General features: G+C 38.0%; 1 protein-coding gene across 1 annotated transcript; it reads right to left on the minus strand.

Annotated features, from left to right (window-relative positions):
• Positions 1 to 1,912: 1,912 nt before the first annotated feature.
• On the minus strand, positions 1,913 to 17,346 carry LOC119787775 (EGF domain-specific O-linked N-acetylglucosamine transferase-like). Its single transcript, XM_038291812.1, has 10 exons — positions 17,234 to 17,346; positions 16,827 to 16,930; positions 16,036 to 16,128; positions 15,614 to 15,685; positions 14,392 to 14,478; positions 6,208 to 6,276; positions 5,896 to 5,957; positions 5,642 to 5,761; positions 5,175 to 5,277; positions 1,913 to 4,053 (listed from the first exon to the last, which is right to left on the minus strand). Exons 1-10 carry the CDS (start codon positions 17,247 to 17,249, stop codon positions 3,907 to 3,909), a joined length of 873 nt encoding a protein of 290 aa, XP_038147740.1. The 5' UTR covers positions 17,250 to 17,346; the 3' UTR covers positions 1,913 to 3,906.
• Between the last annotated feature and the right edge of the window lie 443 nt (positions 17,347 to 17,789).

Below are 17,789 nucleotides of genomic sequence, written 5' to 3' on the forward strand. Positions count from 1 at the left end.
TTCACCAAAACGATATGTCCCTTCATGTGTTTAAGTTCTGAACAGAACGGTGCTTATGAGTTGTGGTGAAGCTTACATTATGTAGGCTGGAGTTTGTCTTTCCAGTTTTGTAATATAGAATAATTCTCGACCCCCATGGGAGAATCTGCTTTTAACTTCAGGAACAATCCTTCCGTTAAGATCAATATTCCTGCATTAACCTTCCTGTTTATCTGCAGTGTGAATGAATGAATATGTGAACAAAGATGACTATAGGTTGTAATAGATTTAGGCAAAATCCCATTTCCTATACTCATAAAATGTATCCCTTTATGCTTAAATTAAGTAATAATACCCCACTGAGAAATGACACATACCTTTAACAACCTGATATCACCACTAATTCCCAGTATGTAAACATATAACCTATTATGTTAAAACGCTTTGTAAATCATTGAACTGAGCTTTTTCACATAATTGAAATGCATGATTTGTTTAGTTTTTTTTTTACAATTGTATTGTAAACACCCTGAAAAAAAAAACTACATGAGACATTGTGGCTTTGATTGATTGCATTAGAGTAAAATGGATTGCAAGATTAAAAGTTTTGAACGGGCAGTGAAGCGGTCATTGTGCTATTTAACATACGTTCACTGAGAATATATTTATACTAATATTGTGCAATACGTCTTAATTCATAGGTCACAGGAAGCCATTCTCGTGAGCCTTAACTGGGAAAAAAACGTCCCAACCCCTAAATTAATGCTTTAAGGCAGAAGGGTTCAGTCTGAAAATTCAGGAGTCCTGAGTCTGTGGACAATTTACATTGATATATATGCTGCAGGGGATAAGATGTTAGGGTCAATAATAAATGATCCCAAGGTATAGGCCCTACTACTTTAAAATCAAACTCATTCTTGGATAAAAAGTGGTATCTGACAAACTGAGTGTGCAGTTATTACTGTTAAATCTCTTTTCTGGAGTCTGTTTCTATGCTGGAGCCTTCCAGTCGTTGAAAAACACACAATAAGGTCTGCTTTTCTACTGAAAGACCGGATTTCTCCACTTAAAAGGCAAATGTCTACTATATATATGACAATAAGCTGAGTCCAAAGGCGGTAAAATATAATCCCTGCTTGTAGGGATGTTAAGGTGTAGGAGCAACATCACTAATTGAGATTTTGTTGCAAACTGCGCCTGCGGTCAGAGGAGTGCGCTCTCTCAGTAGCACGACGGCGCAGAAAAGTCTGATGACACATTTGTTTGAAAAAATATTTTTTATTTTCTAAAATCGGACCAGATGATCCACTGGAAATAATGGATCCTCGTTAAGTTTTTTTTTTTTTTTTTTTTCCAATTCTTTCACGAGGTCACTTGCAGCAACCCGACCAGGGCCAGAAATAGTCTCACTGCCAGACGGGCTCAGTGTCTGTCAATATTCAGAAAGTTCCGAGACAACATCCGCTGAGTGCACTGGAGCATCTTTGCCTGCTGCAAAAGCTGCTGATACAGGACTTAAAGTTGCACCATTGAAAAGGAAAAATCCATTCTCGGTTGAATCTGTTTTTATTTTATGTTTTTCTGAAGCCTCCGTTCTATTAAAACCACTGAAAGCTCATCCAGAGCGCTGGGTGGACATGTTGCCTGATGTGTGGTGTTACACTGCCCCCATGTGGCGCTAAGTTGCCACAGTTAAATCAGACACATTTTGAGCTTGTCCAGAGTTATTATAGTGAGTCAAAAGTCAGGGAGAAAGTGCTCTTTCCCTCTTTTGCAAGCCAGCTCCTTAACATAATGAAACCAGCAGCATAGAGATGTATGGCATCTGCAAGAACCTCCCTCCCATCGTTAACACTCACAAGATGATGGATAGCATTGAGTTGAATGAAATGTGATGTAAACCCTAATGTAAAAAGAAATACAGGCTTTGACATATATCAAAATTAGTGTTTATTTAGAAATAGTACACAGCTTTTAAATTTTAAACTATAAACATTGCAGTTAATCAAAAACCTGTGTTCACAGAGAGAACTACTCCTTATTGCTTTAGGCTGATTTCAAACTGTAGTAATTGCTTTTTTTTACTTCATTTAGTGTCACACACAATATCAATACTATTCAGGGGCTTTAGAAAAGCATACAGATCTAACCAATGTGCTCACAAAGTCACTTTTAGGACACTGAGGTTTTAATTTAGTCAAATAAGGAAAAGATTTTAAAAAAGCGTAATCAAAAACAATAGTAACAAAGATTTAAATGTTTACAGTGACACAAGTTTAAAAAAATGTAAACAAATGTTTAACAACAAAAGTAAACAAACATGATCTCAGATATCTATACTGAGAGTTCAACTTAAGTTACTAACACATAATTTATTTACTTTAATAATACTAGATGTATGTGCAACACCAAACATTAACACTAATGCTTAAAAAAAACTTATCTGCCAGCTGCAGAGTGGGTGCAAATATCCTGTTTTTACCTTTCTAGTTGTGATGAAAACATTGGAACCACACCTGTAAGTCAGGTGCAGTTTGCTGCAATAATTCAGAGTTTCACAACAAAAAAGAAATATAAATGTAAACTGGGATGTGTTAAACATAAACATATCAAAATCCTTGGAGTATTTACACATTCCCACAGTAACAAGTGTGAGATTGTATGAGACTGAATATAACACAAGTAATGCACTACTGTAAAGTGGAAGGACAGTTAAACAAGTTTTTTGTTGTTCTAAATCTGGCATGCATTTTTTATCATGCCCCCTGGTTAAACCACCATACTTCAATACTCAGCCATCCGGGGTACCTTCTTCCAAATATTTTCTGCATTTCCTCATTTAGCTTGGTGCAAACCTGGTTTCTTGTGACCGTTACAACACAGGTTTACTTCATGCAACTCTTCCACAAAGGCCAGAAAAGTAGGATGCACAACTAATAGCTGAGAGGTAAAGAAAGTCTTCCATATGAGTTCTGGACCTTTCGGTTGCTTCTCTGAATGACTTCCCCATGACTTAAATTAATTCTCCAAAACATTATCCCTGATTACTGTGTTTCTTGGTCCTAATAGATCAGCTGCTTTCATAATCAGATTAAATTACTGACAGCTGGACTCTTATCTAATGAGTCTGTCAATATTAAGTGGTATCAGATTTTTATTCCTAAAAAAACATGAAAAAAGTATATTTATTTCTTTCCACTTTGCATTTATGCACTACTATGAGTTAGTGTATCAAATAAAATCCAAATAAAATATGGTGAAGTGAAAGTAAGTGTAGTTTCAGTCTGACAAAATGTGTAAATCTTCAAGAGCTGTGAACACTTTTAAAAAGCACCACATGTTAAAAACATAGATATAGTGTTACTGTAAATTGATCCATGATTGCAGTGTATTTCTAAACACTTTAACTGGGTGGTAAAAACTTAAAAGTGTGGATACAGCTAAGAGTTTAATGCTTGACTTTGGGCTGGTTTATGCTGGCTGTGCTCACAAACTGTACTGTGATTGTCAGCAGCTCTCGAGAGGCTCCCGTCAACATGACACTGATGGAATAAGACAGGATGTCGCATGCGAAGGGTGTGCCAAAACAGCTGCTCATTTACCAACTTTGACGACATGGAATGAAGTGGCTGCTGTGGAGGTAATGAAGAAACATGGGAGACGTCTTATTGCTCTCCAGCTGCTTCAACTGCACGCACCCTTTAACTGATGTGACACTAATAAGACTAGTGAAAGCTACTCAAACACGAGCTGTCGCCATACTTCTTTCTTTCATCAAGATCTATCAGAGCGGTGGACCAGAGGTGACAAGCATAACACTGTGTGACTGAGATTTACTGGTCAGTTACATAACTTTTAATAACACCTTAAAACACCCTCCCGTTATCATTCAAGTTACGAGCTCCACAGCAGGCGACATCTGGTACTTCACAGTTCATCATGATGGACACTCCGACGCCATTTGGGATGTTGCGTGACATAATCAGCCGCTTCTAGCACAATACGCACAAACTCCCCCACGTCAAAGGAGTAGTTAGTAAACTTAGGATGGTCCCCTAAAGTAGGATGATGGCCCTGGAAAGGATATAGAAGAAGACATCCATAGTGAAAAAATAATATTAAAAACAGGTATAAAAGTATGAGAAGGTGTGTTTGTGTTTTCAAACTGTTAAAAAGCAAAAGCAGTCATCTTTAATACCTTACCTATAAATGAATCTAGCACCTAAAGTGCTTTACGAAGGTTTGCAGTGCAGAATTGTGAAACCAGGGGAAAAGGCCTTTCTCATATAATCATATATGTTTTGGTTTGCATCTTTAAATTGTAAGAATTTTTTGTAAAAGTGATCTTTCTATTTTACTAACACATTTCTTCTGCATATAAGTAATAACACATTGAAGTGGCACAAATGAAGAAACTTTGAGGGCAGTTAAAGATGATCATTATGGCAAGTGGGTCTCCTAAAACGAGTTTATCAGTGCAGATAAATTGTCAAACATATCAGAGCAAACATGCAAAAGCAGGTCAGCAAGGACTTGATTGCTTTAAGACTAACAGAGATTTATCAAATTATTGAGAAGGGTATAAAAGATTTTCAACAAACCAGTTCATCATAGATTTCAGCTTATTATACTGATTTATTTCCTATTAGAAATAAACATAAAGGGTGAATAAAGATAATAGATGAATCTGCCAAGGGTATGAAAAATGTTTACCTAATAGTGGTCTTATAATATGCAAATGCAGCCTTAAAAGAACAAGAACTTTTGACAAAGCCATAAGGAGTCTATTTGCAGTTTTCTCATCCTCAAAGGGGACGCAGAAACAGGGAAGCTGATGGAAGATGGATGGAGTTATACTGTGGGTAATGCTGTGGGAAAACCAGCTAGAAACTACATGAAGCAGTCTCTAGATGAGAGAAGCTGACGGATACATTTCCCAAAACACACCAAGCTTTAATTACAGTTAAGGTGATCTTGATGCAGAATCTGAATTAAACACACAAAACCCTTATCAGATCATTTGTGCTAAACATTTTAAAAACATTGTCTCCTTTTCCTTCCGTTTGACAGTTATGCTCCACTTTGTGTTTATGTATCCTTACAAATCAAAAAAACTTCACAAGGCACTGTGTGATGGGCAAAATTAAGTCAAAGAGCTTCCACTTGGATAATGGCTCCCGCTGGTGCTTCCCTACCTTGTCCTGGGGGAGCATTTTGTCCATTTTCTGCCAAGTCACATATCGAATGCCGCGCAGGCGAGCCAAATCTCGATAGCAGCTCTCATCTTGACAGTTATATCTAAAGGGGACAGATGCAGACAATAGGCTCTTGTTCTCTCCGCCATGTTCTTTCTTCATTGCACGTGTGCCCATCATGCTTCACTCTCTCGTGCCATGCATATATATCCAAAACAGACAAAGAAATGCCACATTGGCTACCCTAGACATCCCAACATACACAAACACACAGCCTAAGAGCTTTTTTTTTCTGCCAAGGCTTGCCAGGTGTGATGAGCGCCTGATTAATTAGGCGGTATTTCACAGTGATTGAAAGGTACTTTAGCTGGCTGGCGCTGCCAAAATGGTTACTCCCCTCCCTTTTCCAGACGCCTCTCCTAACATTCAGTCTAAGAGTTTGTGAAATAAAACTAAATGTCACTCACAGCTCAAAGATGACAGCCCAGTCAGGGAGGAAGAGGAGGTGAGTGAGCCCAGCACCATGCATCCCTATGAAGATGTCCGAGTTGTGGGTGATGCTGAGCTGCTCCAGGAAGGGAACATCCCTAAAAGACAACAAAGATTTTCACGTCTGTCTCCTTCACTGTCAAAGACTAAGTCTACAACAAAACCCTTTCATGTGTCATTAACCAAAGCTGTCTCCTTCATGAGTGATGTGAAGCAGCAATCAATAACTTACTTGTATTTGTAGTCCACCACACTGACCTCCAGAAGAGGTACAGTTTTAAGAGCGTTGACCAGCTGTAGAAACAACACAGGGATGTGTGAGCAGACGACCACTACATAAATCACAAGCCTTTTTGTACTGTTTTATAGCAACTAAGATTTTAAACAGGCACTTAATGCAGTTGGGGAGCAAATCAATGACAGAAGGATTACTGGGAGAAGGGGGAGCAGAAAAGTTGCATAAGTAAAGGGAGGAAAAGGAAACAGAAAGACGATGAAGGAAAACAAGGGTTAGAAAGAGAGACAGAGGGTGGGTGTAACTTACTTCCACCTGGTTTCGGATCCTTCTGTATTCTGTGCTGCGCGCCAGCAGTGTGACACGAACACGCCCCTCCTGAAAATGGAGATTAACCCAATAATTCATCAGCTGAGGCCAGAAAAGACAGGGGGTTGGAAAACAGCAGCTAATTCATGAAAAAGCCTTAATGTTTCCATATCTCATTAGTCTGATTTGAAGCAACAGGGTGTATCATCTGAAACCAATACAGTAGTCATTCTAAAGCTGAAGCAGTTTTTTTAAACGGGCAACATAGTGGGAACAGGCTTTTTTCTCTAGTCTATGCTGCCACCTTGTGTTCAGAATTCAGATTTACCATACCTGAAAGTTTACAATTTCAACCATTTTTTCTGATGAAATAAAGTGATCACAAAACATATTTTCAATACTTTTTCCACATATAAGCAGACATTATTGCTAATACAAAAAAATGTGTTTAGAATGAATTAAACAGGACTTTAACATGAAAGAAAATGGGTTGCATAGGTCTGCACTCCTTTGAACTATTACACTACTCAAAAAAAAATTAAAGGAACACTTTGTAATCAGAGTATAGCATCAAGTTAACAACAGGTGCACTAGAGGGGCAACAACGAGACAACCATCAAAACAGGAATGGTTTTACAGGTGGAGGCCACTGACATTTTTTCCCCTCCTCATCTTTTCTGACTCTTTTTCACCAGTTTTGCATTTAGCTAGGGTCACTGTCACTACTGTTAGCATAAGGCGCTACCTGGACCCTACAGAGGTTGCACAGGCAGTCCAACTTCTCCAGAATGGCACATTAATACGTGCCATTGCCAGAAGGTTTGCTGTGTCTTCCAGCACAATCTCAAGAGCATGGAAGAGATTCCAGGAGACAGGCAATTACTCCAGGAGTGTTGGACAGGGCTGTAGAAGCTCTACAACCCATCAACGGGACCGGTATCTGCTCCTTTGTACAAGGAGGAGCAGGAGGAGCACTGCCAGAGACCTACAAAATGACCGCCAGCAGACCACTGGTGTGATTGTCTCTGACCAAACAATAAAAAAAACAGACTTCACAAGGGTGGCCTAAGGGCCCGACGTCCTCTATTGGGCCCTGTGCACACTGCCCGTCACTGTGGAGCTCGATTGGCACATAACACCGGAATTGGCAAGTCCGCCACTGGCGCCCTGTGCTTTTCACTGATGAGAGCAGGTTCACCCTGAGCGCATGTAACAGACGTGAAAGGGTCTGGAGAAGCCACGGAGGACGTTATGCTGCCTGTAACATTGTTCAGCATGACCGGTTTGGTGGTGGGTCAGTGATGGTCTGGGGAGGCATATCCATGGAGAGACACACAGACCTATACAGGCTAGACAATGGCACCCTGACTGCCATTAGGTATCGGGGTTTGAAATCCTTGCACCCATTGTCAGACCCTATGCTGGTGCAGTGGGATAAAAGGGTGTCTTTAGTTTACAATATGCAGACAGGTTACTGCAGTTTTTATTTATAATTTTTATAATTCCGGGCTTTCATCTAAATTTTACAGAATGTATGGCGCAACATGAACAAAATCTTTCAATAAATTTACCGAAATATTCACTTTTACATTAAAAAAACCTGGTAGTTAGTAGAACTGGGCAATCAATTGCATTTGCAATATAACCGCAATTTAACAAAGCACAAAAAGGTGGGGAGAATTCCAGCTAGCATGCAGATAAGCACATTTTCTCAAAAGGGTTAGAGTACACTCCCTGCAACATTGGACTCTGGACAAGCAAGCTTTCAAGGCAATTAAAAAACTGAAACCCTAAAATAAAACCTCTACAAGCTTGTGGTTAGTGACGAGGAAAATCAGAATATAATCGCCATATTGGTAAAAAAAATAATCGCAATTTTATTTTTGGCAAAATTGTTCAGCCCTAGCAGATAGGCAGATTTGCATACATCTCTTGGAGCCACAGAAATAAGGAAATATGGGTCACATCTTCAGTTTTTCAATGGATTAACGTGTAAGGTTTTCACAGAAAATAACCAAATTATAAGAGCTAACAGCAAGATTTAAAAGCACATTTATACAGACATTGTTTCACACCTTTCCCAAAAGGAGGGAACAGAAAAAAAGAAACCATCCAAATAAAAAGAGCAATTATGATAAGGAGAGATAAGAAGAGATGATGGTTACGGAAAATGAATGAGGAACAAATGAGAGGACCAGCAGTTAAACAAATTTCTTGATTCCATTAAGTTTGTGATGAAAGAAAAAGTTCCAGAAAGGCCAAAAAGACCTCTTATTTTAGGTCATCCACTGGTATCAGCAGTAGAACAATGTCTCACTTAAAATACTTTCATCATATTTTCTGTGACTGCTATGAATAACTTATGCGCTGGCACAAAGAATTGAGTTAACAGTAGAACTTAACAGGATTTGCTGGTCATAAAGATATGATCCCTTTAAATTAGACACCATAAAAAAATTCTGCAGAGTTAGAGATTAGATTAGAGGATGAATAAGTGATTGTCTATATTATTATTCTTATCAGGCAACACAATGATTCATATAACTGTGCAGCCTGTGCCCCTTCAACATGCAAAACAGACGTTTAATCATTTGTTAATCAGAGTTATGACAAGGTCAACCATATCCAAGACCCTGCATCATTAAAAGACAGGGCAACAAAGATATTTTTCATTACAAAGTATCACAAAATCATCCCTTACAACTTGCAAATTCAGAGCAGTTAAAATATGAATAATGGATGTGAGAATATAAAACCTAAAGATCAATAATATAATATCTCCTGACAGCTTGGCAAATTTTAGTCTATTAACTCATTTATTACAGTTTAAGATCAATATTCTGCTCCTTGCCGAAAAAAAAAAACACTTTATGGGCTGTTTTGCCACACACATCATGTAAGTTACTCAAAGGAGCCAATGGCCCAAATGTGCTTTTATAGCATGTATCTGGGACTGCGGGACCAAAAGGACGTCTGCTACAACTCTGGAACATTCAGGTGAGAAATATGCTTAAATTTTCTATCTGTTCAAGGTCTGTCTCAGTCTCCATCCTGTCGAAATGCAATCACTGCTTTAAATTTTCATCCTTTTTTCATAATTTTTTCAGTGATGGGCAGTAGCACCGTTACTAGCCTGTTTCTCAATAAAGTGGTTGTAAAATTGCTGTTTTCTACATGAAATAGCTTCTCAGTAGTTAAGCTACTTTCGTGGACAATACCGGTGTAGCGTCCATAGAGGGTTCAGGCTACGTACATTTTCACCAGGAATTTCTAGACTTAAACGCATATGTCCTCCTCGTCTCCCAACGTAGACGTGGTATAGCAGCTTTTTAACTTTGTGCTTCTATCATCCTGGTTTACGATATAGGCTGTGTATAAAAAGATGCCAGTGAGAGTGATCAAATGCAGCAGGTGTAGCTAGATCAGCTGGACACAATGGAGAAGGAGAATGCACAGCTGTTTTCACGATCAAGACGTCCAACACAAAATTAATGAAACACATGCAACTACATTCAGGTATTTTCTTGAGTTAACAAAAATAGATAAACTAAGCAGCAAACATCAAAACTTAGTTAGCAAACATCAACAGCTGACATAGTTTCAGACAAAAACATGTCCTTTGGAAGCAAAAATAATAACATTGTTTAAGAGTCTATTTGTGTGTGAATGTGCAGGTGTATGCATGTGTTATAAATGCATGTGTGTATTAAAAGAATCAACGGAGGAAAACTTAGGAGAAGAAGTTTGTGTGAATATTAGTTTGTGCAGGTTTATTCTTTACAAAACAAAGTTATGGTCAATTTAATTAGATGTTTGTGTAGATAACAGTAGTACAAAACGGGCAAATAAATATTCTAGTACACACAAACAGATCCTAAACAAGACTACATAATCCAAGTGAAATCCACAGATTACACTTTAAATTAATAAAAATTAAGAGCAAAGCGTTCAATCAAAGATTCAATTAATTAATTTCAATTACTTATTTACACTAATTTGACTGACTCACTGACAGTTGCACTATTAGTCTGAGACATTGATATTGTTGTGGCTCTAAGATGCATGATCCAAAGATCTTAGAAATCCATCCCATACACATCTAAAAGCCTGAACACACAGGTTAAGTACGACTTTTTAATTTCCAACTTTTTTCAGTTTCACACTGAATGCGTATAGAGAGGCTCTGACTAGGCAGAATGGGCAGATCTGCAGATTTTTTTTTTTTTACTTTTGTCTCTGTGCTATACAAAAATTAAAACAATTTCCCACTTTGGATTTGGACAGATTATGAAAATTTATTTTTAAAAAACGATTAATTCATAGAAAAACACTGGCACATTCTATTAAGCAAAGCCCCACTTAACCAGTCTGTGCAGCATCTCAAACCAGAACAGATAGAGAATGTTCACATATTAAGGAGAGATCTTTAATATATGAACTGATTTTTTCATGGCAGTCTGAACAACACAGATCCGATTTTTTCCAATCCGACCCAGGCCACTTGGCTATGTGGTCCTGAATCCGATACGAATCTGATCTTTTAAAATGCGACCTGTGTCTGTGTCATCAATACCTGATAAAGGTCACTATTCTGTATCGTGCTATGAAGAAGCAGCAAGAAAGACAACAACCATGGCAGATGATGATACAGGGACCAGTATTTATGTTTAACCATATTGAAAAGATTGTGCTTTTATGGTTGGAAAAGACCTCTCGATGCACTCCGGCACTACCAACCATGTTTACTTCCGTAAACATAGGGCACGCTGGCCTGTGATGTCATTGCATCCTCTACTGCGCATGTGGGACACTTGAGTTGTATGACTGCAGTTCACACAGGAGATTACATACAAGTCGCATATATTTGGAAATGAGAACGGCAAAGCAAAAAAAATCAGATTTCACAAAAAATCAGAATTGAGCATCAAGGCCTGCAGTGTGAACGTAGCCTATGATGACGATCCTGCCTTAAAATATTATTTCGCTCTCAGTGGCATACACACTCATACTTACCGGTGCTGCACTGTCACTGGGAATCGCCAGCACAACCTGCCTTAGGCCTAGTCGCCTACTGGGGGTTTTCCCCTACTGTTTGTGGTTACTGGAAGTAGATATAAACTTTTTCAGGGGATTGATCATATCTCTCTGCATGAGCAACGGTGTCTGTCTTTCCTGCCAGCTCCCAGATCAGCTTCTCTGATTGGCTGATGTGACGCATCGGGCAGCAAAATAAAAATTTTCAAGCTCCAGCAGCTGCTGCTTGAAAAATGTGCCATGTGCCTCAGATGCTTGGAAGTTCATGAGGTGCTGTTTCAGCTGCTAAGATGGGTCAAGATTAGGGATGCAAACGGTTAATCGACTTTAGATTAATTGTCGATCAAGAGGTTGCTCTATCAAAATGTATTAATCACGATTAACCGTTAGAGGGTGCTAGCGCTTTACTGTAACTTGAACACAGCGTGAGAACGAGAACACGCCTCGTGTCGCGAGAGAGACCAGGGTTGAAAACCAAATGAAGCGGGTGAAAAGAAGTGCGGTGTGGGACCACTTCAATATTGTTAATTCAGGCAAAGAAGTCAAATGTTCTCTTTGTAATGCGGTATTGAAATACAACAGTTCCACTAGCTCACTCAGTTATCATTTGAACACTGTGCATGCTGCTGTCTTCCATGGAACCACCAGTTCACCTGGTCAACCTAAAATCACAGCTACCATTGGAAGGCGAGCGTGTGATGAGAGAAGGGCGGAGGGCATTACAGAGAAGATTTGCAGCATGATCGAGAGGGATTCGATGCCAATCAACACAGTTGACGGTGCAGGATTTCAGGATCTCATTGGGTTCATAGAGCCAGGTTACAACATCCCTTCGAGAACATCTATAACTTTTCGCCTCGAAGCTCGGTTCGAAAAAAAGAAAGGTGAGCTAAAAACAAAGCTCGCTGCTGTTACAGCTGTAGCATTAACAACAGACTGTTGGACGGCTCTCACAACAGAAAGTTTCATCACAGTTACCTGCCACTACACCAACGAAAACTGGCTGTTAAAATCTGCAATCCTGATTACGACGAGCATGTCTGACAGACACACCGCCGACAACTTGGCTGAGAAGCTGAATTATATAGTGGAGACTTGGCGACTTTCCGGCCGCGTTACAGCATGTGTCCACGACAATGCTAGGAATATTGTCCAAGCGAACAATCCTACACGAGTCAGCTGGAAATCAGTAGCGTGTTTCGCGCACACCCTGAATCTCGCTGTCAATGATGGTTTTGCTTCTGCTGGGGTAGACAGAGCAATCGCGGCAGCGGGAAGGTTGGTCAAACATTTCCACCACAGCACAATCGCAACCAAAGCCCTGGAAGAAAAGCAACACCAAATGTCGCTTCCTCCGCATCGCCTCATTCAATCCTGTAAAACCAGGTGGAATTCAGTCTGCGACATGTTTGAGCGCCTGGTTGAACAGCGATGGGCTGTGTCAGCCGTGCTATCAGACCGATCCGTGACAAAACTGGCAGATGCGAGGACGCTGGAGTTGAGAGACGACTACTGGCAGCTAATGGAAGATATGGCACCCGTGTTGGAAACATTGAAGTGTGCAACTATGGTGATGTCTGCGGAGTCGGAGGTGTCAATCTCAAACACGTACCCCATCACGTTCAGTCTAATCAACACTCACCTCAGCGCTTCAGACGAGGACAGCCCCAAAGTTGCAGACTTCAAGGAAAAAGTGCGAGATTCGCTGGGCGAGCGCATGAAGGTATGCATCCATTAATTATTATAACTACATATAGGGTCTATCCAATAGACTAATAATAATGATGAATAAAATAAATAATGATGCAAATAGGTCGTAATTGTCATTCAATTGTATCGTTTTTATATGTGTAATTGTAGGCCTATGCCTACAATTACACAATTAGGCTACGTACACGCCTTACCCCAGAGCACGTTAACATGCTAATTTTCTTGAACAAAAATATATAGAACCTAGGCCTAGGTCAAGTTGTGATGTGCCACATTTCAGTTAGGAGAGGGTAATATTGAATCACCACTTTATTTGATTGTTCTGGTTTGAGGCCCTGTAATGTTATGCTATGTTGTTGTGTTCAGTGACCCTGTGAACGTTTCATTCTATTTTGCTGTAACCCTATACAAATTGAGGTAGAAATATGTTGTGGATGTTTCATTTTAGGATTGTTAAGGATTACCCAATTAATAGCCTATGCAGTTTCTTTCTAACCTATAGGCTCAATAATAATCTGTTTTGCTCTCTATTTAATTTCTTCTATTCTCTTTTTATGTCTGTTTCAAATGCAAGAACTGAGCCAGGTTTTTTTTAAATTAAAGATTTTGTTTTACCTTAAAAACGTGTCTGCTTTCTTCTCCTAATGCATAATTACTTGAGGAATGTATAATATAATACAATATAATTATGGTATCATAATGTTGGCTAATGTAATATAATACCTCAATTATATTAAGGCCCTATTGAAGCCCTGAAACTCAGGTGAAAAACGCTGCTTATCAATTAATCGAAAGTCGATCGATAAGATAATCAACTAATGATTAATGAATTAATCGATAATTTGCATCCCTAGTCAAGATGAACTGCTCCTGCTGCTCTAGACACGCTGCATGACCTTTTGATGCGCGTCCAACCATAGACTTTGCACATAGAGTGGCTGCTTCTGCTACCCAAAGCACGTTAGGTGTGAACGTAGAATTAGATGAGTAGGCAGAACGTGAAAGAGTGCACCGAAGCAACAATATGGTGTGATGTTCTAAACAGGTTCCTCATCACTGGTGGGATTAAAAACTGCAGCAAATGGGAGATATGTGTACATTGTTTAGCTGATCAGAGACAACAGGCTACGAAAGAGCAAGTAAGTATTTTAACACAGTCTCTTAATGCAGAGAGTGAAAAAATTTCTATTTCTACAAACTGTCTGTGGACTTGGACAAATGTTAACGCTTCATAAATAATAGTCAGTAACCTTCAGCAATCCAATGAACCAAGATCAAACATGTTTTTTTTTTGTATTTTGATTACGCCTCTGAAGAAAAATTAGTTGATAATGCTGAATTATTTAATCAGCTGCACATGTGTTTCACCTGCAGGACCAAATAAAAATAAAGCAGATATATAAAAACAGTATTTTAGTACTGCATAAAAACTACACCTACCTTTGGTCCCTTTTGTGGGATGTTAAGCCGATGCAGCACGTGCTGAGAAAACGCTCTAAACATCCCTTCAGTGTGGCAGTCTGTGACCTACAATCAGCACAACACACAGATCCATTCCGTCACATAGATACACTTTTACTCTTTGACATCAATTATTTGAATCTAGGTATTTATAGTCCTTGAAGAAAGATATTCTTCAGAGTGTACTTTTGAGGAAAACCTTAGACTCTTTACATCTAGCCAGACAAATATACAACATATATTTCTGTGAAATGAATTTCCAATGAGGCCATCCATTTGATACAAGTCTTAGATTTCATGGTGCAGAGTATGTCTAAATGTGAACACATGAATAAAAACATGACATATGCTGCAGAGGCAATCAGCTTCAGTGTGAGGCTGACCTAGCAATATTTCACACCTCAAGGCTGAAACTACAGGACAACAAATATTTATATGCTATCATCTTTATAGTGATCTCCTTGAAATTATCATTTAAATAACCTGAGCACATGGCATCTGCTGAGGTTTTGAATATATTACATAAATATTTGATGCAAACTGCATGTTTCAAACTGAAACTGATATTGTTGTGCTAATGCTGGGGACAGACCAGCAACTAACAATAACAATGATAGTCATTAAACTGAAACAATTACAGTCAGCCCACATATGTTGGTAAAGATTATACATTAAATCAGGGTGTTATTTAAAGTTAATTTCGATTTAAATTGACACCATATTTTTCAAACAACATAATCCACAGGCTGCTGGCATGCAGTAGCAATTACTAGAAGTGCTTCAAATCTTTAAATCTTCCAAGTCACATGATTTTCAAATGCATCCTTAGAACCTCCAAACACAAATGTGAAGGGGCGTTGGCTCTGACTGTTCTCAGTCCTGTGTCACAGAATGAGGGAGTGGAAGGAAACCGAAAGATGAAATCAGAAAGTGGATGGCAGTAGATCAGATTCTAGATCAGCGCCTCTTTATTGGAATACAATTTCACCCCGACTGAGCTGAATCCTTTCATAATATTCTGATTGCCGTTGTTACATGAAGCATTTTTATTCTAATCGGGTCTTTATTCCAAATCCTTATGTATGCAAACATAGCTATAGTTCATGTTTTGGAGGCATCACATAAAATAAATAAAAAAGAGTAATATTAAGTGTATGTGTTCTTATTTAAAATATATCTATTTTAATTTAAAGTAGCTTACCAGCGGTGTGTTGTAGAAGAGACCATATCTCATTCTTGGAAGAAGGGAGAAGAATGAATCTTTAAAACACACCTATAAGGGTATGAAAAACTATAAATCAATCTGCCACATTCATGCAATTCTTTAAAGCAGGCATTACTTACTAAGGTATTCAAATCCTTTCAAACTTGCTAAATGTTTTGCATCAATAATTTGCAAATCAACATGCTTATTAGCTGTACTTTAAGATAGAACTGATTTGCTAAGAAATATTCTAAATTTTGTAGGATTAAATTCATGTAAAGTAGACTGGTGTATAAAATCTGTAAATATATTTATCTTCTATGTTGTGTTCATACAATTTATGAGAAATTACATTTCTCTAGACAAAGAGCTTTTATATAAATAAAAGCTATTTAACACAAAACTAATAACAGACTTACTCTTTTTGAGTCATATGTCTTCAGGTGGATGATGTCATAATCTGTAAAGGCTCTCCATGTTTCACTGAACAGATCACCATATCCATAAAAGCTCTGAAAAAAAAAACCAAAATTAATAATTAACATATATAAATTAAGAGTTTTTTTTCCATAAATTTTTCTGAATTCTAATAATCTAAATTACAAATATTGTACTGCATTTGTTTCCTCTTTGGATACTTCTACGGACTTGGAAATTACTTGTTTTTCAGATTCAGTTGGTCCATACTTTTCCTTAAATTTCAATAATTGTCAATACCAGTTATCAAAATGGTCATTCCTTGTTTAATTGGGTCTCTAAAGCACACAGAACTGAAAAAAATGTCTACCTGTCTTTAACTTCCGACATTGTGTATTTAAACCATTAAAGTCGTAGGGAAATCATTTATGTCAAATTATTCTGGCCTAAACAAGTATATAAATGTACTCTTTATCAGATGATATTTTCCCAAAATTAAGAACATTTCTATTTAAAAATAAAATCCTGTCTTAAAATCTGTGGGGTTTTTTCCGTTATATTTTTTCCGTGGTACACGGGAGAATTCGGAAATGCAACCATTGGAACAGCCGTTTCCCTACCACTTTAAAAATACTTTTAGAACTAAACCACAGCCTCATTGTTCCTGTATTTGAATTATGTCATTTGTGTAAGCAAATGTTAGTCATTACTTTTAAATGTTCTACTTCACCCTAGGGTCAATTAAAATATGATTATTAAACCTTATCTCCAGATAAGTGGTAATGGTACTCACTGTGTCCCACATGACGATGTTGATGTCTGAGCTAAAGGAGTTGTTAATGTGCTGAGAAATGTAGAGATTTACAAAGTCACAAAAATGGTGGTACATGTTCACCCCTGTTGAAACAAAGAAAAGGAGCACTTTTATGGTACATAATATTTTTTTGGTTTATATAATGACCCAAAATATTAAAGTATTTTTCTATTTTCTCTGTTTCTTAGGAAAACAGAGAATAAAAAACACACTGGTCACTACAAAAAGCCAGTTTGAATCCAATTATTGCTCTCAAAATGTGAAATATTTTTTCTTGAGTCTAAATTAAGCAAACTAAAACACTGAGATGCACATACTTAAATCTTAGCATAGATAGTTGGTTCATTTCATCACCAGAGCTGAAATTGAATCAGTTAGTGGCTTACCAGCATCAAGTTTCATGAAAATGGTTGGCTTTTCAATAATGACGTCACAGTGCCCATCCTCTATCGGGTGGAAGTTCAGTTCTGAGTATGTCTGAAGTTCAGCATACCTACAAAATATATGTATAAGTACTTATATATGATAAACTTTGTAAATAAAACAGATAATTAAACATACAAATGCATATTATCACAAACTGTGTACTGCATCAATTATTGGCAAGGAGATTGTCTTTTAGTTAAACGGCATAAGTCAGAGCACCACTTTAGTTTGTGTCAGCCAATTCTTTATGAATTATAACCAATGAGGAGGAGGGAGTTTAAGCATCTATAAACAACAAAAGCTGCAAACATACACAGAATAACAATTTTTTCACTATAATCCTACAAAGCAATTCATTAACAATAGCTCAGCTTTATAGTCGAAGTATATCCTCATATCCCCTTCTGGGTATGGTCCTGTTAATAATATACTGAGCTCTGGTCAGGCAAGATCTACTTTGGACATCTTGAATCATTGGAAGTAGCATCCTGATCAATATTGAGGTTACATTTTAGG

This window comes from Cyprinodon tularosa, unplaced genomic scaffold, assembly GCF_016077235.1.
Source record: "Cyprinodon tularosa strain WSP-4 unplaced genomic scaffold, ASM1607723v1 ctg300, whole genome shotgun sequence".
In the NCBI taxonomy this organism is placed as follows: Eukaryota; Metazoa; Chordata; class Actinopteri; order Cyprinodontiformes; family Cyprinodontidae; genus Cyprinodon; species Cyprinodon tularosa.

Coding starts and splice junctions, on each gene's coding strand:
- LOC119787775 (XM_038291812.1), bottom strand. Junction 6,277..14,391: donor TCCCACAAAAGGGACCAAAG/GTAGGTGTAGTT, acceptor CTCCATTTTCAG/GAGGGGCGTGTTCGTGTCAC. Junction 5,762..5,895: donor GTGGTGGACTACAAATACAA/GTAAGTTATTGA, acceptor GTTGTCTTTTAG/GGATGTTCCCTTCCTGGAGC.